General features: G+C 42.1%; 1 protein-coding gene across 1 annotated transcript in view; it reads right to left on the minus strand.

The window, feature by feature from the left end:
• Window positions 1–24,134, minus strand: part of oca2 (oculocutaneous albinism II) — a 509,488-nt gene that overhangs the window by 155,982 nt on the left and 329,372 nt on the right. Inside the window, exons 17-18 of the mRNA XM_073041884.1 lie at window positions 20,996–21,053; window positions 9,718–9,826 (exon numbers count right to left, since the gene is read on the minus strand). Of these exons, the coding sequence (XP_072897985.1) occupies window positions 9,718–9,826; window positions 20,996–21,053 (167 nt within the window). The remainder of the gene's footprint in view (window positions 1–9,717; window positions 9,827–20,995; window positions 21,054–24,134) is intronic.

Raw genomic sequence — 24,134 nt, forward strand, 5'->3', positions numbered from 1 at the left:
TATGTAATTCCTTTGTAAAGCACACTTTTCCCCATTTTCCTTTCTGCAGACTTTACCTGGAACTCACTGCAGCGCAGTAGAATGACAATTTATTGGGAAAAGGATTCTTCCTCAGAATGATGCGGTACTGACAGGGCTTTATTTATACAATCTATACAGCTAATTTTAGAAAGAACCTGAATACCAAGCCAATTAAATTCCAGAATTTGAATTCGGTAACAATACCTGTCAGTTCAACCACTTCACAGCACTGCCACAGTCCAGAAGTGGTAACAATCAGCATGCTGCCCTGCATGATTCAAGACACCACGAGGAATAGAAAGAAGGGCTAAGAGGGAAGAAGAGAAAAGGATACCATGTCTAGCAACATTCAGTGAACTGATTTTCCCCTTCATTTTGTTTTGATCTTGTGTGCAGAGGGATAATTGTATTGACATTGCATGTGGAATCTGACAGTGGTGTAAATGTTACCAAAGTTCAAAGTAAATTTCTTATTAAAGTACATACACGTCACCATATACTACCCTGAGATTCATTTTCTTGTGGGCATACACATTAAGTACAAAGAAACACGATAGAATCGATTAAAAACTATTCTCTCTCTCTTCGGTTGTCCATCGATATCCATTGACGACATCCACTCCTTTAACGGTGAGATCTTTGATGACCATACAGTCCTATCCTGGGCCCACAAGCTCTATTACAGGTGGAACATGTATATGTAGTAGTGGTGGGTGTGATGGCAACCGGGGCTGCATTTCTCCTGGCTCTCTTCTGCTGTCTTCTGGTTGTTCTTTCCATCTCCAGAATACGAACCCCATCCCTACACAGCTGTCGCCAAGTGATATGGTCAGTAGCAACATCCTCCAGGTCCTCGGGTCTGATCTTGCACTTCCTTAAAGCATTCTTCATCTGATCCTTATAGCGCTTCTTCAGCCCTCCAGCTGAGCGTCGACCATGATGTAGCTGGCCGTATAACACTCTGCGGGGTAGCCGACATGGGGGCATCCTTATCATGTGTCCCAGCCACTGCAGCTGACGCTGGGTGATCATGGCCTCAATACTTCTGCAGTTGGTCTTTACAAGTATTTCAGTGTGAGGCACTCCCCTCACGCCAAGTAATTCCCAGGATGCACTGAAGGCAGCTTATGTGGAAACGCTCCAAGGACTTGATGTGATGGCTGTAGGTTACCCGAGCTTCACAGCCATAAAGGAGGGTGGTGACACAGACCGCTTGGTATACAGCGACCTTTGTGGAGGGACGAAGGCTCCTGTTCTGAAAGACTCTACGCCGAAGTCTCCCAAAGGCAGCTGATTTCTGTTTAATGCGGCTCTGGATGTCGTCGTCAATGCCGCTATCCTCAGAGAGAATGCTCCCCAGATATTTGGAAGATGACACTACTGACAGCTTTTCATCACCAACAGTGAAGGCAGGTAGGGTGGGTGGGACACTGGCACTCCACTGGCAAACCACTTCTGTCTTGGTGGTATTGACAGTCAGCCCCATCCTGCTGTGCGCTCTCACCGCCACAGCAAGGACAGTCTGAAGATCCTCCAGCGTATGGTCCACAAGAGCATAGTCGTCTGCATACTGCAGCTCCAAGACCCGCTCTCTACGGAGTTTGGTGGTTGCGTGGAGCCTCCTGATGTCAAAGAGGTTGCCATCTAATCTGACGTCTACTGCCACACCGCTGCTATTCTCAATCTCATTGTGGAGAAGCTTGGTAACACACGAGAGGAAGATGTTAAAGAGCACTGGCACTAGCACACACCCCTGCCTCACACCTGTGCGTACAAGGAAGGGCTCGGACTCTTGGGTGGGTGGGAGTATTTGCTCACAGGGTGTGTGTGAAGTGTCTAGTGCAGTACTGTAGGAGTGCTTGTAGTTAGTGCAAGTTGCATGTTTGCTTGCTATATGCTGCATAATGCTTTCTGCTTGCTACTCTCTGCTTACAGCTATTCTCAACAGAGGGTGAGCAGAGGAGCCGAGTGTGTAAGCCTCCTCCACCACCAAGGCTCCTGCAGTGCCTCCTCGGGGCCACACGCAGAAACTGGGTATCTTACAGTCCCAGAATCAACTAAAAACTACAATCAAAGACAGGCAAACATCTTATGTTCAAAGATCAACAAACCCTAACTGTTGACTTATGACCTGATCTTAACAATGACAATGAAACAAAAAGGTGAAGCACCATATAAAAATATCCAAATATACTCAGTGGCCACTGTGTACAACAAATGAACCTCTTGACCATGCCTGCAAGCTTTTATGCATTGAGTTGCTGCCACATAAGTGGCCGATTAGATGTTTTCATTAACCAGCTGGTATACCAAGGTACCTAAAAGTGGCCACTAAGTGTATGTTCATGGTTTTTTGCTGCTGTAGCCCATCTATTTCAATGTATTATGTATTCAGAGATGCTCTACTCTACACCACTGTTTTAATGTGTAGTTATCTCAGTTACTATTGCCATCCTGTCAGCTAGAACTAATCCTCTGAAATCTCTCGTTAACAAGGCATATTTTGCCCACAGAACTGCTAATCACTGGATGTTTTTTTGTTTCTGACACCATTCTCTATTAACTCTAGAGACCTGTGCATGAAAACCCCAGGAAATAAGCAGTTTCTGAGATACTCAAACCACTCCATCCAGCACAAACAATCATTCCACAGTCAAAGTCACAGATCATATTTTTTCCCCATTCTAATGTTTGGTCTGAACAACTGAACCTCTTGACCATGTCTGTGTGTTTTTATTCACTGAGTTGCTGCCACAGGATTGGCTGATTAAATATTTGCATTAACGTGCAGGTGTACAGCTGTACCTAATAAAGTGGCCACTGAGTGTATACTATAGTTAATCCAAGCTTCCATAACATGCCCTGTAAATGTTGGACCAGTTTGCAAACCAGATCCAGTTCTTTCACAATATTTCTGCTTTCAGCCTATTTTTGATCTAGTCCAGTTAAGTTAGCCTTCACTCTGTTTGCTAATGTGAGGTTAGCAGCAGTTGGATTAATCCTAATTCCTCAGAGAGGGGTTCAGGAAGGATGTTAAAATTCAGAACTGAACCCATCTTGCTTAACTCATTCCAATTTGAAGATTAATGAAGGTGTGGGGTGTGGTTTGAATAATCAAATATAACAATATTAGGTTTTGATAATCTGCTTTTCTGGTTAAAACCAATTAGTTAAATTTACCAGGTTCAAAGAAATCCAGCATTTTAAGGAGGAAAGGACCGCTTCAGGGAAACGGTAAATGTCTTTACGATGCTCATTTTTTATCAAAAATGTTTACTCATAATTAAAAAAATATTTGTAAGATAAACTGGGCGATGTGTTTTCATTCTTTACGTTCATTGTCAATGCTTTCAGTACTGTTCTACTGCATTCCTACACATTGACAGCATTGCTACCACTCATGTGGCACTCTGGGGAGATACATTACTGCAGCTCTACTGGCTTTCTCACCCAACCTGGTCCCTCCCTCTCCAGTAGGAGGAGAAGCTTTGTAGTTACTACTTCAGTGCGTTCCTCAGCACGTACTCCTGCAGCCTGGAATTTGCTAGTCAGCAGCATTCCTCTATGGACTTTCAATGTATTAGCAGACCAACAGCTTTCCAGTATACCGAAGGATGTCTTTCACTAAGTTAATGATCAGCCAGCAGCATTTGATGTTTGTTTCCATGTGTGTCCCAGGAAAGAGCCCATAGATCAGAGAGTCCTCTATCGCAGAACTGCTCAGGATGAACCACAACACAGGCCCTTGTATCTTTCTCCACACCCTCTTCACGAACCCACAGTCCTATGAACCAGAGGGAGCCTTGTTCTCCCCAGGACTCTGTAATCTCTGTATATGTCAGATACCCTCTCCCCAGACCCACATCTCAAATAGTTTGGGGAACAAACTCCACCTCATTCCTAGCTCAGCTTAGGCATCAAAACTCTTCATCCCACATTGCATGTTTCACACACACTGTCTGTTGCAGTGTTCTTCATGTCTACCAACCAGACTGATTTCTAGGCAAAGAATTCTCCAAAGAAAACAGTTGTATAATTGCATATCAGTGAGGTTGCATTCGGAATTTTGAGTACATTTAGCCCATCGTGCTGGTGCCAACCTTCTGAATGAGCTACCAGCAGTTCCTTACTTCTGCTCCATTGGCCTGCAAGTTTACATTCTGCATCTGTTTTAAGCATATGTTCCTTTCCATTTGAAACTTAACATTGATCTCCTTCCACTATTTTGTTCTGGGGTTGCACAGTTGCATAGTAGTTAGCACGATGCTTTACAGTACCAGGTACCCAGGCTCAATTCCTGCTGCTTTCTGTAAGGAGTTCATACGTTCTCCCTGTGACCTCGTGGGTTTCCTCCCTCATTCCAAAGATGTACGGGTTAGTAGGTTAATTGGTCACAAGGATGATATTGGGTGGCGTGAGTTCAATAAAGGTCTGTTACTGTGCTGTATCTCTAAATAAAAATCAAAATGAAATAAAAATTGCAAGTGTTTACATTGATTAGTTAACATACCAATTTACTACATATCCACTCATCATTTGAAAAGGTAAGCCTCCTCTTAACACTATCTAATCTGAGGAGAACAATCCCAGTTTGACTAACCACTCTACACATGACTGAAGTTCTTCATCCATCTCAATGTTTTCGTATAAACCAGGGCTACAAGGAAATTATAGATAAGTTAAATCAATTCTGTGCATCACACTTCACTGTGGAGAACATTTCAAGCCTCCCAAAGATTGCTCATGTGCTAGATTTTCATGTAAAAACTTGTGACAATCGTTAACACAAGGGATAGAGTATTGAAAAAACTAATTGATTCAAGATGCAAGATCAAGATTGTTCATTGCCTTTCTTTGATACACAAGTGTAAAGGAGAATGAAACAATTATTACTCTGGATCTGATGCAGCATAAAAAACACAATTAGCATAAACAACATAATAAAAGAACAAAAAATATACAAATATAAAAGCAATTCTATAAAACACAATGTGCAGGTAAATGACCAAAGGTGGACAAGTTACCAGGTCTCAATGGCCCACATTGTAGTGTTTTAAATGAGGCAACTACAAACACAATGATCCTTCAGTCTTGCAGAGGGTGACATATCTCTGGAACTCTTTACACTAGAATTCTCTATTTTGGAGGCTAGATAACTGAGGGCATTTAAAGAGTGAATAGACAATTTTTGAAAGATCGGGAAATTGAGGGCTAGGAGGAAAGGGCCGGGGCAAAGCAGATATTGAGAGACAGTGTAGGGTTGAGAGATCAGGTGACATTTACCAGCTCCTACTTTCTTGCGTGAAGCAACTCATCTTCTAAAGGTTCAACTAGGATGGGCATTAAGTGCAGACCTAGCTATTAATGCCAGCATACACTTATTTTACTATGTTCATACCTTTGCACGCTCAGCTGCCAAGAGTAGAAAGAAACTTGTTGGGGAGTAGGTTAATTAGTAAAACAAGTAGCAGGTCTAAAATTGGAGCAGATTCAACTCAATGAATTGTGTATGTTAGCTGGGGGCTAGCAACAAGCTTTATATAAATTGGCATTACATTGGGTACAGATTTGTTGGTTTTGTTAATGTACGAATAACTTACTCTGTGAATTGACTTATTATTCTGGAGCACCTCTTGGGCATGTTTGTTGATAGTTCATTTCATTGACAGCATTGTAATATTCACAGACTGATGATGATCTGAAGCAGTGAGGCAAAGCTCGGCAAACAAATCAATCCCTAAAGCCAGAGTTAGGTCACTCGTATACACAAGAACATGTGAATATCTAGCTGAGACAAGTACATTAAATCAGTGTTGAAGACCGTCAGTTTATACATCATGACTTTGCTCTTAGACATAAAATTTACCATATGAATCATTAGCAGATTTAAAGGTTAGCTTTATTTCGTATATCGAAACATACAGTGAAACAGAAACACAGGAGATTCTGCAGGTGCTGGAAACCCAGAGTGACACACACAAAATGCTGGAGGAACTCAGCTCCCCCTTCCTTTCCAGATCTGGTGAAGGGTTGCGGCCCGAAACGTGGACTGTTTATTCCTTTCCATAGATGCTGCCTTCCTCCAGCCTTCTGTGTACACAGAGTGAAATATGTCACTAGCTGCGGCAATGTGCTAGAGCAGCCCTCAAGTGCCGCCGTACTTCTGATGCCGCTATTGCACGCCAACGAATTACTAACTCTATCTTGTACATCTTTTGAATGGGGGAGGAAACTGCATCACCCATTTCTTTTAAACTGGTCCTGTTCATTCTGGAACCAACGCTGATGAAGAGACTCAAGAGACTACAGATATTGGAATCTGGAGTGAAAAATAAAACTGCTGGAAGAAGTCAAGGGGCAAGCAGTATTTAAAGTACGGACTCGAAAGGACGCTCACCATTTCAATATCTTAATAGGAGACAGGGTGGGAGAAGGAGGCATTGAGGTAGCTCTGGGAATCCATCGGCTTATAATAGATATCAATAGATAGTTTGTCTCCTGAGATACAGACAGGAAGATCCAGAAAAGATAGAGAAGGAGCTTTCCATCCTAGAACTTCACAGACTGGTACATATTTGTCTTAGCTTACTGAGGAAGATGTTAAGAGACACAAATACGCTGTAGAGGGAAGATTCACATTAACAAGTCCCTGTTTCCCCTTTTCCCTCTACACTGATCAAATTCAAGTCAAAGGAGACAGAGATGTTCCCTAGACAGAATTTCCTGCACTGCATGCTCAGGGTAGGATCAGCCCTGTAATCTCTGGTAAAATGGTCACAGCGGCCACACCAGGTCCCACAAATGATGCAAATATGTGTTTTTCTTATGATTGCAAGACATTCGTAATACAAAATACTGCATGTTGGGTTCATTTCTTCATTGGAGAGACCAGCAGCAGGGGAGCTGCATGCCCTTGGTTGTTGTGTGGACCAGACCCTCATACTGTTGCATTGCCTATGACAGCCATCCAGCAGATGAGGCTCTGGAGGCAGTGTGGGAGAGAAGAGAGGTGCAACAGGCTGGGTTAATGGCTGTCCTCTATAGCTGGCTCTCCCATCAATGCTGCTCTCCAGCCAGTCCTCAGCAGAGGATCAGAGGTGGAAAGGATCATCAACTTCAAATTCGTCAGTGTCATCGTTTCAGAGAACCTGTCCTGGGCCCTGCACAGAAGCGCAATTATGAAGAAAGCATGGCAGCACCTCTTCTTTCTTAGGAGTTGTCAAAGATTCGACATGACATCTAAAACTTTGCGGCAAACTTCTATAGATGTGCAGTGGAGGGCATATTGACTGGCTGCATCACAGCCTGGTATGGAAACACCAATGCCCTTGAATGGAAAATCCTTACAAAAAGTAGTGGATACAGGCTAGTCCATCACGGGTAAAGCCCTCCCCACTATTGAGCACATCTACATAAAACATTGTTGCAGGAAAGCAGTATTCATCATCAGAGACCCCCACCACCCAGGACATGCTCTCTTCTCACTGCTGCCATCAGGAAGGTGGTGCAGGAGCTTCAAGACTTCCACCATCAGTTTCAGTAATAGTTGTTACTCCTCAAACCATCAGGCTCTTCAATGAAAGGGGATAACATCACTCAGCTTCACTTACCCCATCATTGAGATGTCCCCATAACCTATGGACTCACTTTCAAGGACTTTTCGTCTCATGTTCTCAGTATTTATTGTCTATTTATTTAGTATTATTATTATTATTATTATTATTTCTCTCCATTTGTATTTGCAGTTTGTTGTGTTTTGCATACTGATTGAATGTCCAAGTTGGCGTGGTGTCTCACTGATTCTATTATGGTTATTTTTCTATTATGGATTTACTGAGTATGCTTGTAAGAAAATGAATTTCAGGGCTATTTGTGGTGGCAGAATGTACTCTGGTAATAAATTTACTTTGAATGTTGAGGCCATGGACAAGACCACCAAAAAAAAGAACAAGTTCCAAAGGAACAATCTGTCTTCTTAAAAAAAAAGGCAGGGATGCTTGTCCCCCTTTTAAAGCAATTTTTACACCACCAAGAGTATCCTGACTAGCAGCATCACCATCTGGTAGAGGAATTGCAGAGAATCTGCCCACAAGTGCCTACAAAGGATATGCAAGGACTGCTGAGAGGATCATCAGGGTCTCTCTTCCACCCTATAGAGATACTTATCTGGAGCAGACACCGTAGCATCTCTCCCATCCATTTGATCCCCTACCATCAGGCAGGATGTACTGTAGCATTAGGACAGTAACCATTAGGATGGCAAATGGCTTATTCCCCCAGGCCATAAGACTGCTGAACTCCCTACCACCACACAGACCTCATCACATGTGAAGCACCAGTGGAGTTATACTGTTTACCTTTTAACTTGTGTCGTAAATGCACCTTTTTATTTGTTACTTTGTGTTACATGTGTGAGTTACATGTACTGTATTGTCCAGAGGAGCCTTGTCTCCTTGCGTGATATACATGTATACAGGTGAATGACAATAAACTTGAACTTTTTAAAAGCTAAAAGAATCATTAAAAGAAAAGGAAGATGGATAAGTCATTGTGATAACATTTGAAACACCATCATCTCTCAATAATTGCAGCCCCAACTTTGACCAATTTTGCCTATCAACAGCCCATCAACAGGTGTCACAGAAAAGTTAGCTAATGGAATATACAGATATAAAGCGAAGAAATAAACATGAAGAGCGGGCAATACACAGTGATCCATTAGCACGAGGCTTCCCTGGAACGGAAACCAGGAGAAAAGTCCACCGGATCTGTTGTCTATGCACAACTACATATCAATTAAATGAAAGCATGTATGTGGGAGATGGCTTTAATTGGTGTATTCGAGTGTGAGAGAGAGAGCAAAAGAGAACAACATGCATGCATAGAAAACAGCACATGTGCAGGCAACAGATCAACATGTCGTGCTAGGGGGAGGATCATTGCTCTATTAGCAATAGACCCATAAATTACACAATCATTGGACAAACAGAAGAGCTGGCAGTCAAACAAAACCAAAGAGAAAATGTACAAAGATGTTGCTGGGGCTCGAGGTCATGAGTTAAAAGGAAAGTTTGAATTTATTCAAACTTTGAAGTTTGAATTTATTAAGGACTTTATTCCCTAGAGCTAAGAGAATAAAAAGAGATTTGATAGACATAAACAAAATTATTTGGGGTATAGATAGGGTAAATGTGAGCAGGCTTTTTCCACTGAGGTTGGGTGAGACTAGAACTAGAGGTTATGGGTGAAAGGTGAAATGTTTAAGGCAAACATGAGGGAGAACTTCACTCAGAGGGTGCTGAGTGTGTGGAATGAGTTGCCAGCAGAAGTGATGGATGCAGGTTTGATTTCAACATTTAAGAGAGATTTGGATAAGTACATGAATGAAAGGGCTATGGAAGGCTTTGGCCTGGGTGCAGGTCAATGGAAATAAGCTGAACAATAGTTCAGCATGGACTGGGTGGGTTGATTGCCCTATTTCTGTACTGCAGTGCTCCATGACTCTCTGACCAAAGGTCAAGAAAGCAAGAATGCAGAAATCTTGTCAGGACTTAAACAGCAAAACATACCAAAGAGATGGGGAGGAAAGCAGAAACCAGTGAAGATCACTCCAGAGAGTTAGAGTAAGAAAGGTTACATATTGAAGGATCTACTGAAGATTCAACCACCCCGCTGTTACAAATAAGCCTCACTTACCAAGATCGAGATGGATGTTGGAGACAAACGAATTGAGAAAGAACATGAGAATAACAAAACCCAAAACACTTGAGCATTTCACCAGCAGGGTCTTGTCCATTATCCTGTGCTGCAAAGATATAATCAATAATAAAAAAGTGAAAAAAATTGCAGCTAAAACTTCATAAATTTAATGGAACAGAAAAGAAAAAAAATATCAAACACATTATAGATCAGTCTCTGTGATGGTAAGACGGTAGTATGAATCAGGCACAGGTCCATCTGCCGATCAATAAATCTCCTAGTCCTCTGACAGACTGAAAATTAATCTTTGATCATTTTTAATATTGATTTTTAAAAATAGTAACCCAAATATCAGAGGAGACATTGCCCCCAATTTTTGGAAAATTCTGTGATGTTTCTTGCATTACTATTACTATTTCCTTTGTAGGAAATCTCTTCAAATTTCAAGTGCTGTTAGCATCTCACCAATGTCATTACTTCTAAACTTCCTATTCTCCAGTGGATATGCGGTAACATTAGTTCACACAAATGAACAAAAATAGAATTATTCTGACTGTACTTTAGAAATAACCCTGCATTAGTTGCTTAGAGAAATAACTCATGTTTAATGCTCACCAAAGTTCATTTGGTGCTTGACAGTGTAAGTAACATTTGTGGTTAAACAAAATAGTTGGAAAACTACTTTCGCATTTCCTTACCTGGGGATTATTTGAACGCCAAATAGCAAGTGATTTTTGTAAGTTGTGTAGGAAGAGAAAATATTTTTTAAAACTTTTATCCAATGGGCAGAAAATACAAAAACCTGAAAGCATGCACTGCCAGACTGAAGGACAGTTTCACTCCCTCTGTTGTCAGCCTCTTGAATGGACTTTCTATCTGCGCTGCTCTTTGTCAGTGGGTTTTGTAGTTTATTCTGCATTGTTACTAATTACGCTATTCTAGCTCAATGTACTGTGCAATGATTTGATCTGTATAAACAGTATGCTGCAGAAGCTACGGAGTATTATGGACAATCCCTCTCACCCCCTCCATGACATACTGGACAAACAGAGGAGCACCTTTAGGAACAGACTGATACCACCAAGGTGCACAACGAACACCACAGGAGATCTTTGCTTCCCGTGGCTCTAAGACTCTACAACTCCTCCTCCTTAAGTATTTAAGTATATGGTTTCACTGCACATCTGTCTTTTGCACTATTACTTTTTAATGCTTATTTTGTATCTTTTCCATATCTCAACTCCTACATTTTGTATTTTAAAGTGTATATTTTAACCTCACAGCAATCATTTCTTTCAAGATAAATAAAGATTTATCTTATCTAATCTTAAGATAGGCTTTTTATTTGGTGCACATGACAATAATAAACAAATACCAATACCAAGATCAAGGGAGTTCTGTAATGTTATTGATATCTGAAGCTTTAAAAATTCCTGGATACATAAACACAGATGCTTGAAATCCAGAGCAACACACACAGAGTGCTGAAGAAATTTAGCTGATTGGGAATTCATTGACTTTGAGTTTGGAGTGCAAATGCTTAATTCAAGATTCAAGATTGTTTAATGTCATTTCCAGTATATACTGTAAGTGTAAAGGAGAACAAAATGCTTGCTACTGCAGAACTGATGCAGCACACAAAAACACAATAAGATAAAGAAAACTATGATTAAAAAACACAATAAATATAAATATACAAAGAGCTTGTATACATACCGTAGATTGAGTGTATGTTCATAAAGTGATTCTAGGCACAGGAATGTCTATATAAGGTGATTGAGAGGAAATTATAAATGATTTGGGGGGAGAGGGTGGTATGGAGGGAAGGGTTAGTGGGTGGAGATGACAATCAGCCTCAATGCTTGGGAAAAGTTACAGTTTTTGAGTCTGATGGTCCAGGTGTGGATTCCATGTAGCTTCATGAAGGAGACCGATATCCTTGTGGGCAGGTTTGCTAGAGCTGCAGGGAAAGGCTTAAACTAATTCAGCAGGGCGATGGGAACCAGAGAACGAGGGCTCAGGATGGGCTAGTTTTATTCTGTGAGGAAGGATAGGCAAATAAAAGGGCAAAATTGCAATCAGTGGGATGAATTAAAGTGTAACAGAGGGTCAAATTCAAAAAGGGTGATGAATACAAGACTGAAGGTTCTATAGTTGAATGCAACCAGAATATGGAATAAGGTAAATGATCTTGTAGTACAGTTATCAGAAACTGGTAGATATAATGTTGTGGCCATATCTGAGTGGTGGCTAAAAAAAAGATCATAACTGGAAGCTTAACATCCAAGGATACACATTATATTGAAAGGACAGGCATGTAGGCAGAGGGGGCGGGTGGGTCTGTTGGTAGAAAATGAAATCAAATCCTTAGGAAGAGGTGACATAAGATCAGAAGGTGTAGAATTCTTGCGGGTGGAGTTAAGAAGCTGCAAGGGTGAAAAGATCCTGATGAGAGTTATATACACAGGAGCCGGAATGTGGGCTATAGATGATGATGGGAAAGGGCATGTACACCAAGGGCAGTGTTGTGATAATCATGGAGGGTTTCAATATGCAGGTAGCTTAGGGAAATCAGTTTGGTGCTAGATCCCGAGAGAAGAAATTTGTAGAATGACTATGAGATGAATTTTTAGAGCAACTTGTGGTTGAGCAACTTAGAGCAGAAATTCTGGACTGGGTGTTACGTAATGACCCAGATCTAATTAGTGAGCTCAAGGTAATGGAACCCTTAGGAGACACTGATCATAATATGATAGAAATCTTCCTGCATTTTAAGAGGGAGAAGATAAAGTCAGAAGTATCAGTATTACAGTGGAGTAAAGAGAAATATAGAGGCATGAGAGAGGAACTGGCCAAGGTTGATTGGAAGTGGACATTAGAAGGGATGATAACAGAATATCAATGGCTGGTGGTTCTGGGGGAAATTCGGAAGGCGCAGGAAAGATACATCCTAAACAACAAGTAATATTCTAAAGGGGGATGAGACAGCTATGGCTGACAAGGGAAATCAAAGACAACATAAATGAAAAATAGAGGGCATATAATATTGCAAAAATTAGTATGAAGTTAGAGGGTTTGGAAGCTTTTAAAAACAAACAGAAGACAACTAAAAAGCCATAAAGAGAGAAGATTTGTATTATGAAGGTAAGCTAGCCAATAATATAAAAGAGGATACCAAAAATTTTTCCGGTATGTAAAGAGTAAAGAAGAGACGAGAGTGGATATCGGACCACTGGAAAATGACACTGGAGAGCTCGTAAAGGGGAACATTTGAATGATGGACAAACTTAATAAGTATTTTGCATTATTTGGAGGCCGAATTTGGAGTATTGTGTACAGTTCTGGTCACCGAATTATAGGAAAGATGTCAACAAAATAGAGAGAGTACAGAGGAGATTTACTAGACTGTTACCTGGGTTTCAGCACCTGAGTTACAGGGAAAGGTTGAACAAGTTAGGTCTTTATTCTTTGGAGCATAGAAGGTTGAGGGGGGACTTGATAGAGGTATTTAAAATTATGAGGAGGATAGATAGAGTTGACGTGGATAGGCTTTTTCCATTGAGAGTAGGGGAGATTCAAACAAGAGGACATGAGTTGAGAGTTAGGGGGCAAAAGTTTAAGGGTAACACAAGGGGGAATTTCTTTACTCAGAGAGTGGTAGTTGTGTGGAACGAGCTTCCAGTAGAAGTGGTAGAGGCAGGTTCGGTATTGTCATTTAAAGTAAAATTGGATAGGTATATGGACAGGAAAGGAATGGAGGGTTATGGGCTGAGTGCAGGTCGCTGGGACTACGTGACAGTAAGCGTTCAGCACAGACTAGAAGGGCCGAGATGGCCTGTTTCCGTGCTGTAATTGTTATATGTGTGGTGGTTCAGTCCGAAGTCCGTAGTCCGGTCCACGGACTCTGGGTTTTCCGGCGATCCCTTGCTGCGGTTGGACTTAACTAGAAACACCTGAGGCTCATATTGGAACTGGGAATATAAGTGGCCCTGGTATTGAGTGTGGTTGGGAGGTTGTCTTGTCAAGATACTCATGGCTGGTGGAAGGCTAGAATGGGCTCTTGCCATCCTTGGGGCTGTGTTGGAGAACCATGGCTTCTGGGAGCCTTGTTGGTAGTAGTTGGAGTGGTCATTGTGGTATGGATTCAGCTGTTTCCCGGGCCAGCTGGGTGGCTGTCAGCCACTCCGAGCTAGGGAGGGATCTGGTTGCTTCTGTAGCCAGTGAAGCCTGCTGGCTGTAACGGCTGCTCAGAGCTACCCTGATGCAGAGGTGGAACTGTCTGTTGTTCCTTGGTGTTTGTCTCTTCCTGCCCCTGTGGGGTAAGTCTGGCCATTCTGCTGTTGCCCCGTGGGGGGATCTGTCTTGCCTTGTCCTTGCCTCTGTGGAGTAAGTCAAGCTGTTCTGCTGTTTCCCTGTGGGGTGAATCTGTCTTGTCTTGTCTTTGCCTCTGTTGGGTAGGTCAGGCTATTCTGCTGTTACCTGATGGATGGTCCTTCCCCACCTTGGTGTGGAGTTATAGATGAGTCCTGGTTTGTCGGAGGATAAGTCCTGGCTCCATGTTGATATACAGTTCCTAGTCTGCCCCAAGCTCCAAGCCTGCAGCCTCTGGCCTCCAGCCTCGACCCAAACCTGCAACCTCTGGCCTCCAGCCTCGACCCAAGCCTCAAGACCCCAAGTCCCTAGCCAAGCCTCGTCACGTCCTCGCCTGGGTTTGGGGGTCTGAGCCTGAGGCAAGACCCAGGTTCTGGGTCCTTGTCCAGTCTTGGGCTTGGAGTCTACTCCAGGCTCCTCGGCCCCAGTCCCTTGTCCTGGTCCTGCTTCCCCTGCCTAGACTGCATCCTGTCCCTGTCCTTGGGTTCTGTCTCGTCCTGTTTCAGGGACTCCAATGTCTGTGACCTGTAGTTGGGTCCTGATTCAACACCTGACTTATGACAATATGGTCATATTAGCCTTCACTGTGGAAGATACCAGCAGAATACCAGAAATGCAAGAGTATCTGGGGACAGAAGTGAGTGTTTTTGCTATTACTGAGGAGAAGGTACTTGGGAAACTGAAGAGCCTGAAGGGAGATACGTCAACTAGACAAGATGGACTACATCCCAGGGTTCTGAAATAGATAGTAGAAGAGATTGTTGAGGCATTAGTAATGACCTTTCAAGAATCACTAGATGCTGGAATGGTTCCTGAAAACTGGAAAATTACAAGTGTCACTTTACCCTTTCAGAAGGGATGGGGGCAGAAGGAAGGAAATTATGGGCTAGTTAGCCTGACTTCATTGGCTGGAGTCTATTATTAAGGATAAGATTTTGGTGTACTTAGAGGCACATGATAAAATAGACTTTCATAGAAAAACCACCTTTCCTGACAAATCTGTTGGAATTTTTTGAGGATATTATCAGCTGGATAGACAAAGGAGAGTCAGTGGATGTTGTTTATTTGGATTTTCGGAAGGCCTTTGACAAGGTGCTGCACATTATCTTGCTGTTTAACAAGGTAACAGCCTGCGGTATTACAGGAAATGTACTAGCACGGATAGAAGATCGATAAACTGGCAGGAGGAAAACCAGTGACTAATGGTGTATCGTAGGGATTGGTGTCGGGATCACATCATTTCACATTATATGTCAATTATTTGAATGAAGGCATTGATGGCTTTGTAGTCAAGTTTGTGGACAATATGAAGATAGGTGGAGGGACAGGTAACGTTGAGGAAGCAGGATATCTGCAGAGAGAACTTAGATAGATTGGGGAATAGGCAAAGTGGCAGATGGAATGCAGTGCATGGTCATACACCTTAGCAGAAGGAATAAAGGCACAGAGTTTGTAAATGAGCGAAAAATTCAAAAATCAGTGAGCAAGGAGACTTTGGAGTCCTTGTGCAAGATTTCTTAAAGATTAACTTGCAGGTTAAGTCCGTGTTAAGGAAGGTAAATGTAATGTTAGCATTCATTTTGAGAGGACTAGAATACAAAGACAAGTATGTAACGCTGACACTTTTTAAGGCATTGGTCAGACTGCACTTGGAGTACTGTGAGCAGTTTTGGGCCACTTATCTTAAAAACAAATGTGCTGGCATTGGAGAGCATCCAGAGGAGATTCACGAGAATGATCTCAGGAATGTGAGGGTTAACATATGAGGAGCGTTTAATGCCTCTGGGCCTGTACTCACTGGAGTTTCAAAGAATGGAGGAAGATGTAATTGAAACATGTCCAACATTGCAAGACCTAGATAGAGCGGATCTGGAAAAGATATTTCCTGTAATGGGGGAGTCAATGACCAGAAGGCTGAGCCTCAGAATTGAGAGACATCCATTTAGAACAGAGCTGAGAAAAAAGTTTTTTAGCCAAAGGGTAGCGTACCTGTGCAATTCATTGCTACATACAACTGTGCAGATCAGGTGACTGGATCTATTAAAGGCAGATATTGATAGGCTCTTGTAAAAGGTTAGGGGGAGAAGGGAAGAGAATGGGTCAAGAGAGATAATACATCACATGATGAAACAGTGGAGCAGACTCAATGGGCGAAGTGGCCTAATTCTGCTCCTATGTCATACCATCTCCTTCCTGAGGGGAGTGGGAAAACAGTCCATGAGCAGGGTGGGTGGGATCCTTCAGGATGTTACTGGCCTTCTCCATATATACGCCCTAGATATGGCACCAGTGAGACATTGGGCAGGTTTGACTGCCTACCGGCTGTAGGATCTTCCTGTCTGCCATAGTGCGGCTTCCATACCATGCAGCGATGCAGCACGTTAGAATACTCTCTACTGCACATCTGTAGAATGACCTGAGTTTAAATGTGCACATGCCAGCTCTCTTCCGCATGGCACTGGTGAGCCTTCCTGATTGTGCAGGATGTATTCTCGCACTATGAGAGATTGTGCGCACTCCCAGGATTTTGAAACTGCTCACAGTTTCCAACCTCATTGCCACCGAAGGAAAGAGGGATGTGAGTGGATCGAGTTCTCCTGAAGTCGATAACCAGCTCCCTTCTCTTGTTGGTATTAAGGAAGATGTTATCTGCCTGGCTGGCACCCAGCCTCGAAATTTTCCACCTCCTTTCTCTAGGCTGCTTCGTCATTTTTGGTGATGAGCCCCACCACTGTCGAGGACTACATGTGAGTTGTACAAGATGTTGGTGAAGCTGAATTTAGAGTATTGTGTACAGCTATATAAGACCTTAGTTACAGCTATGTAGTATAACCCTTAGTCAGACCCCACTTGGAGTACTGTGTTCAGTTTTGGTCACCTCACTACAGGAAGGCTGTGGATACTATAGAGAGAGTGCAGAGGAGATTTACAAGGATGTTACTTGGATTGGAGAACAGGCCTTATGACAATAGGTTGAGTGAACTTGGCCTTTTCTCCTTGGAGTGACGGAAGATGAGAGGTGACTTGATAGAGGTGTATAAGATGATGAGAGGAATTGATCATGTGGATAGCCAGAGGATTTTTCCCAGGGATGAAATGGCTAACACAAGGGGGCATAGTTTTAAGGTGCTTGGAAGAAGGTATGGGGGGATATCAGAGGTAAGTTTTTCCACACAGAGTGGTGGGTGCGTAGAATGCACTGCCAGCGAAGGTGGTGGAGGCGAATACAATAGGATCTTGTAAGAGACTTTTAGATAGGTACATGGAGCTTAGAAAAATTGAGGGTTATGCAGTAAGGAAATTCTAGGCAGCTTCTAGAGTAGATTACATGGTTAGCACAACATTGTGGGCCAAAAGGCCTGTAATGTGCTGTAGATTTTCTATATTTCTATCTAGTCACCTGCCTACATGAAAAGTATCAATCAGCTTGAAAGAACGCAGAGAAAATTTACATAGATGTAGCTGGCATTTGAGGACCCAAGTTACAGGGATAGTTTGAATAGGTTAGGACTTTATTCATTAAAGTGCAGGAGAACGAGGGGAGATTTTATAGAGGTATAGATAGGGTGAATGGATGCAAGCTGTTTCCCCTCAGGTTGAGTGAGGTGTAGGGTGGAAGGTGAAGTATTTAAGAGGAATCTGAGGGGAAGATACGAGAATGGAATGAGATGCCAACAGACGTGGCTTCAATTGTAACATTTAAGAGAAGTTTTGATAGGTACACAGATGAGAGAGATATGGAGGGCTATGTTCTAGGTGCAGATAGATGGGCTGGGCAGTAAACCAGACCAACACTGACTAGTTAGGCTTAAGGACCTGTTTCTGTGTTGTAGTGCTCTAATCACTCTATGACTATGTCTATCATGTCATTTTAACTCTGGTACACAACATTACCAGATACTTCTGATAAGATAGCAGTGCCTTTGGATGCAGCGGCCTCTCTGGGGCAAACCAAAGGTATTCTTTTCTTTCTTAAGTGTGTGTCTTTTATGATTGTAAGACTGTACTGGACTCCAACAACTGCAGGTGCAGCAAGTCTACTGCATTAGTGAGCTGGTCATTGCTCGGAGTAGCTGGCCGGGGTGTTGTGGGAACTGGCCAGCGGATCGGAGAAGGGGAAGGGGCCAGTCGGGATATCAGAGGAGCCCGCAAGGATGTTTGAGGAGCCAGTTAAGGTTTGGAAGAGCTGACCTGGCTGCAGACTACGTTGCTGCCCGCTACTCAGAAGTATTGAAGTTGGTGCAGTATAACCATGGGAGATTGTCTCGGACATTTCACCCGCAATCACAAAACCCTGTTGGACAGTGCTAATGTAAGCTGCAGCAGGCCTGTTACCCTGGTCTGGTAGAGGGACAGGCGACATGGGAGCTGTGTAGCCTTGGCTGTAGCAAGATCTAGGCCTCAAGCCTTGGGCTTGCCCGCTGCTGCAGGCCAGGTGAGAGAAGCGGAAGAGCTTCATCGTGGTTGAGCTTGTCTGGGGCCTGGCCTCTCCCATTGGTGCTGCCGTCCCGTGTTTGAGGGGTGAAATGACAGGCTGGATTGCATGTGTCTGTACACTGCTGGGAGACTGTACCATCGATTGCAGGACATTGTTGATCAGGATCTTGGACTATATATACACGTTTTTTTTTCAAGCTTCTTTGCTCGCTATTTTTATATTATGTACTCGCTGTTTGAATGTTACTCACTACTTTCAAATTTGCTTGTTATTTTGGATGTTTTTACCTTGGCCCCAGAGGAACGTTGCTTCCTGCAGCTGTATCTATGTATAGTTTGAATGATAATTACATTTGATTTGAATTAATTTGAACATTCTTCGTTTCTTAAGAAACTTAAGTGAAACTCTGCATCCACAATGCAGAGAATCAAAGTGAAAAGAATAAAAGGTAATAAAAGTAGGTGCAAGATGCCTCAGTGCAAGAAATAGATGACTGAAGAAGAAATAATGATATAGTCTGTCTCAAATCTCAAAAGGGCAAACCGGTCTTCAATACAAAAAAGATCTCTTATTTATGACATTTATGTGTTTATAAATAAGAAATGGTAATCACTGTGTATCACATCTAGGGAACAGTAAATGATCAGTTATGTTACTGGATTAAATATCTGGAAACTGGAATAACAATCTGAGCCATATCTTTACACCCATCACAGCATCGTATTGCCTACCTGCAGTGCACTTTCTCTGTAAGTGTGATATTTTATTCATCACTCTGTGGAACTGACTGAACTTCAGAAAGGATAAGACAAGGGAACACTCACCAATGCTCATCGAGGGATCGGAGGTGGAAAGGGTGAGCAGTTTCAAGTTCTTGGTTGTGATTGTCTCGGAGGATCTACCTTGGGCCCAACATCAACGCAATTACAAAGAGAGCGCAACAGTGGCCATATTTCATTAGGAGTTTATGTCACCAAAGACACTCGCTAATTTCGACAGATGTACCGTGCAGAGTATTCTAACTGGCTACGTCACCATCTGATATGGGGAGCCTCTGCACAGGACTGAAATAAGCGGCAGAAAGTTGTGAACTCTGTCAGGGGCACTAACTTCCCCAACAGCCAGGACATCTTCAAAGAGCAATGCCACAAATAGGTGGCATCCATCATTAACGACTCCCATCACCCAAGACATGTCATCTTCTCATTGCTACCATCAGGGAGGAGGTACAGCAGCCTGAGGGCACACACCCAATGATTCAGGAACAGCGGTTTCCCCTCCACCATTTGATTTCTGAATAGACCTTAAAACCACCAACACTACCTCACTTTTCTTTCTTATTTCTTTCTTTTTGCACTACTTAGTTAATTTAACTTTATATACACACATACACGCACATACACAGAGTACTGTGCAAAAGTCTTGGGCACATATACAAAAATAGCTAGGGTGCCCAAGACTTGTGCCCAGTACTGTAGTAATTTTATGTATTGCACTGTACAACTGCAAAAAAAAAACATGACATCTGTGAGTAATGATAAACCTGATTCTGATATGGGTCTCTATTGTGAGCTGAGAGTGTTGAAGGCGGGAGGGAGAGGGGAATCATGGTTGGGAAAAGGGGAAAGGAGAGGAGAAAGAGAGGGAAGCACCAGAGAGACATTCTGTAATGAAGAATAAACCAAATCTATGGAATCAAATGACCTTTCCTGGTGTCTCAGGGCTGGGTGTGTCCACCCATGCCACCCTACACCCTTGGCACTCCTTTGCCACCCATCCCACACCTCTCCCACAATGCTTCACCCTCACCAATTCCAACATCCTTTACTCCTGCCAGATTTACAAACTTGCTCTCCGCTCCACATTGACACAGTACTGTATTTTACAGTTTTTATTATGCCAGTGATATTGAACCTGATTCGGATTCTGTATTTTGAGACAGTACTTTGTACTATTTCAATGCACTGTTGTAATGAATTAATCCATACGAATGGTATGCAAGGTAAGTTTCTCACTGTACCTTGGTACATCTGCCAATAATAAACCAACTTACCTATTCATCTGCATGGGGAGATTTTAAGTTCAAATAAGTAAATATATCTGGAACAAAATGTTTGTGACATTTTTGTAAGCTCAGTTGGTTCACTAACTATATTTGGGAAGGAAAATCCCCATTCTTAAATTGACTGACTCCAGACCCATACAATGTGATTGACTGTGAAATAGCCTACAAAACATCAATTTCCAGGGACAGCTATGGATGGACAATAACTGCTGACAAAGCCAGGTTCATCTACATCTTGTGAATGAATAATTATTTCTTATAATCCTAAGCCTTCCACAGGAGTCATCTGAAGATAAAATGGAAGGATTGTTCTTCTCAGATAAAAATGTAGCATTCTCATCCATGAGATAGCTAGCTATGATTCATATTAGTGTAAGAGGTAATGATAAAACATTGTTTACCGTTTTCTGTAGCTCCTGAATGTTTGTTTCCCAGTTTTTATCTTCTTGTGAAATTTCTCTGAAAGAAATAAAATGCATCCAGATGTTGAATTAATTCATTCAAATTAGATCTGGTCAAAGACAGCCTCTGTCCAACTCCCAATAACTATTACTAAAAATGTCAACAAGTACATCTACTTAATTTTCCTGAATACATCCAGCCTTTATCCATAGAATTCTCATTTGCAGTCCTGAGGATCCTTATCTAACCTTCCTGAAAATATCAAGCTCTATAAACGTTTTAATCTAAAATTACTAATAATGTCAACTCTACTCAACTCTACCCTCATGCAATATTTCTGAAAATGTTAAATTCTATCCTTAGATTCTCATCTAGTATCTCTAGATATAATGAAACTCTACCCATGAGCTCAATACCAAGTATTCCGATCATTATTATAATCATCATTACGTGCCGTGTCAGATGACGTAGGTGATCTTGGTCTATCCATGACCATGACTGTTTCTGGCAATTTTTTCCACAGAAGTGATTTACTGTTGCCAGGTGGCAGTGTCTTTACAATAAGGGCAATCCCAGCCATTACAAATACTCTTCAGAGACAGCCTGCCGGGCATCAGTGGTCATGTAACTTGTGATATGAACCAGCTGCTCAAATGACCATCCACCACCTGCTCCTAGCTTCAGGTGATCCTAGTAGGGTAGGAGGGATGACTAAGCAGGCTTTACACCTTACCCAAGAGTGACCTGTAGCAAAGGAATGCCTTACACCTCATTTGGTAGAGAAGTATCCCCACCCCACCACCCATATTACTAAGTAGATACAGTAATATAGTAATTATATTTGTGGACTAAAAGTATGGAAACTCAGACTAATAACCTGGAGATGTGACAGCTATGGCAGTTTATTAATTATAGTCAGTTAGCTGAATGAAAAATGTATAAGATGGTCATATGGTTACTGGGAATCTGTTACCTTGGCTTTTGAAGTTTTTGAAGTAACCTAACTATATTTGGCAAAGTTGGAATTGAGGGTCACAGATGTAACTTTTAGGCAACTGATATAGAATGAGGAAGAATTTCTTACACAGTGAATAGCAATGATTTGAAACATGAGCGATGTGGAAACAGACAATAATTGATATTAAAAGAACACAAAACAGGTATTTAAAGGGGAATAGGACTGGGGGTATTACTTTACAATCGATCAGCCAAGACAATATGTACAAAGCACAATGTAAATTTATTATCAAAGTACCTATGTGCCACCAGATACAACCCTGAGATTCAATTTTTGTGGGCAAGTAAATCCAAGAAACACAATAGAATCAATGAAAGACTACACACGGTAGGAAGAACAACCAACCTTCATGCAAAAGACAACAAACTCTGCATAAACAAAGGAAATAGAAGTAATAATAAATAAATAAGCAAATATATATCAAGAACATGAGATAAATTATCTTTGAAAATGAGTTCAGAGATTTTGGGAACAATTCAGTGATGGAACAAGTGAAGTTGAGTAACGTTATCCCCCCAGGTTGAAGAGCCTGATGATTGAGGGGCAATGACTTACCCTGAACCTGGTGGTGTGAGTTCTGAGGCTTCTGTACCTTCTTTCTGATGGCAGCAGGAAGAGATCATGGGTTGAAAGCTGGGGGTCCTTGATGATAGATGCTGTATTTCTGCGACAGTGTTTCAAGAAAACATGCTCAATGGTGGGGAGACTTTACCTATGATGGACTGGGCCATATCCAGTACTTGCTGTAGGATTTTCAGTTCAAGGGCATTGATGTTTTCATACCAGTTTGTGATGCAACTAGTCAATATACTTTCCACCACACATCTATAGAAGTTTGTCAAAATTTAAAATGTCATCACAAATCTTCACAAACTTCTAAGGAAGTAGAGGCGCTACTGTGCTTTCTTCATAGTTGCACTTACATGCTGGGCCCAAGACAGATCTTCTGAAATGACAACACCAAGGATTTAAAGTTGCTGACCCTCTCAACCTCTGATTCCCCCAATGAGAACTGGCTCATGGACCTTTGGTTTCCTCCTTCTGAAGTCAATAATCAGCTCTTGGGTTCTTGCTGATATTGAGTAAGAGGTTGTTGTTGTGGCACCACTCAGCCAGGTTTTCAATCTCCCTCCTATATACTGATTCGTCACCACCTTTGATTCAGCTATTGACTGTGGTATCATCAGCAAACTTAAATATGGCATAATAAGACCACAAGACCTTAAGACACAGGAACAGAATTAGACCACTCAGCCCATCAAATTGGCTCTGGCATTCAATCATGGCTGACTTATCATCGCTCTCAACCCCATTCTCCTGCCTTCTCCCCGTAACCTTTTCAGCCATTACTAATTAAGAATCTATCAAACTTCACTTTCAATACACCCAATGACTTGGCCTCCACAGCTCTCTGTGGTAATGAATTCCACAGATTCACCACCACCTGCTGAAAGGAATTCCTGCTCATCTATATTCTAATGGGATATCTTTCTTTTCTGAAACTGAGATCTCTGTTGGAGACACCCTCTCCAACTCCACTTTATCTAGACCAAACAGTCTCCTTCTGTGCTGCTTTGAGTCTATGAGGGGATGAAACTGCAGTTTCCACAAGCTGTTGTAAAAACCCAGTTGATTCACTCTTGCGCCTTTGAAGTGCTAATAAGACAGCCTTGATAATTTGTTGCAGTGAGATTTGGGTTCCCTGTGGGCTACCACCTCAGTGCTCCAAAGGATGTGAATTTTAGGGCCTTCAAACCAAAATTATCGAGCTGACATCATAATCAAGCAGATCATTGAAACCAACCAGCTGCCAAATCAATGGGTCCCAACTGGACTTCCTCCTTGCGACACATTCACGACACGGTGAGAAATGAATCCGTGCAAAGCGTGGCTCAGTTCAGGGATGTTGGGAAGAGTATAGTGAAAGCTGAGGGGATGAGATTGGAGATAGTGCATGAATCATTTGTGTTGAAATGCAAATCAGTAAACTATTCTAAAAGTATTCTAGAACTGATGTTCCTTCTAGAGCTGTAAAGAATCTCAGTGGGAGCCTGCTCTGCAAATAACTGAGTAAGGTGTTACAACGTGCACACATCCGGTGTTTAGACACTGGGAATTTC

The sequence above is a fragment of the Hemitrygon akajei genome, chromosome 4 (genome assembly GCF_048418815.1).
Source record: "Hemitrygon akajei chromosome 4, sHemAka1.3, whole genome shotgun sequence".
NCBI classification, from domain to species: domain Eukaryota; kingdom Metazoa; phylum Chordata; class Chondrichthyes; order Myliobatiformes; family Dasyatidae; genus Hemitrygon; species Hemitrygon akajei.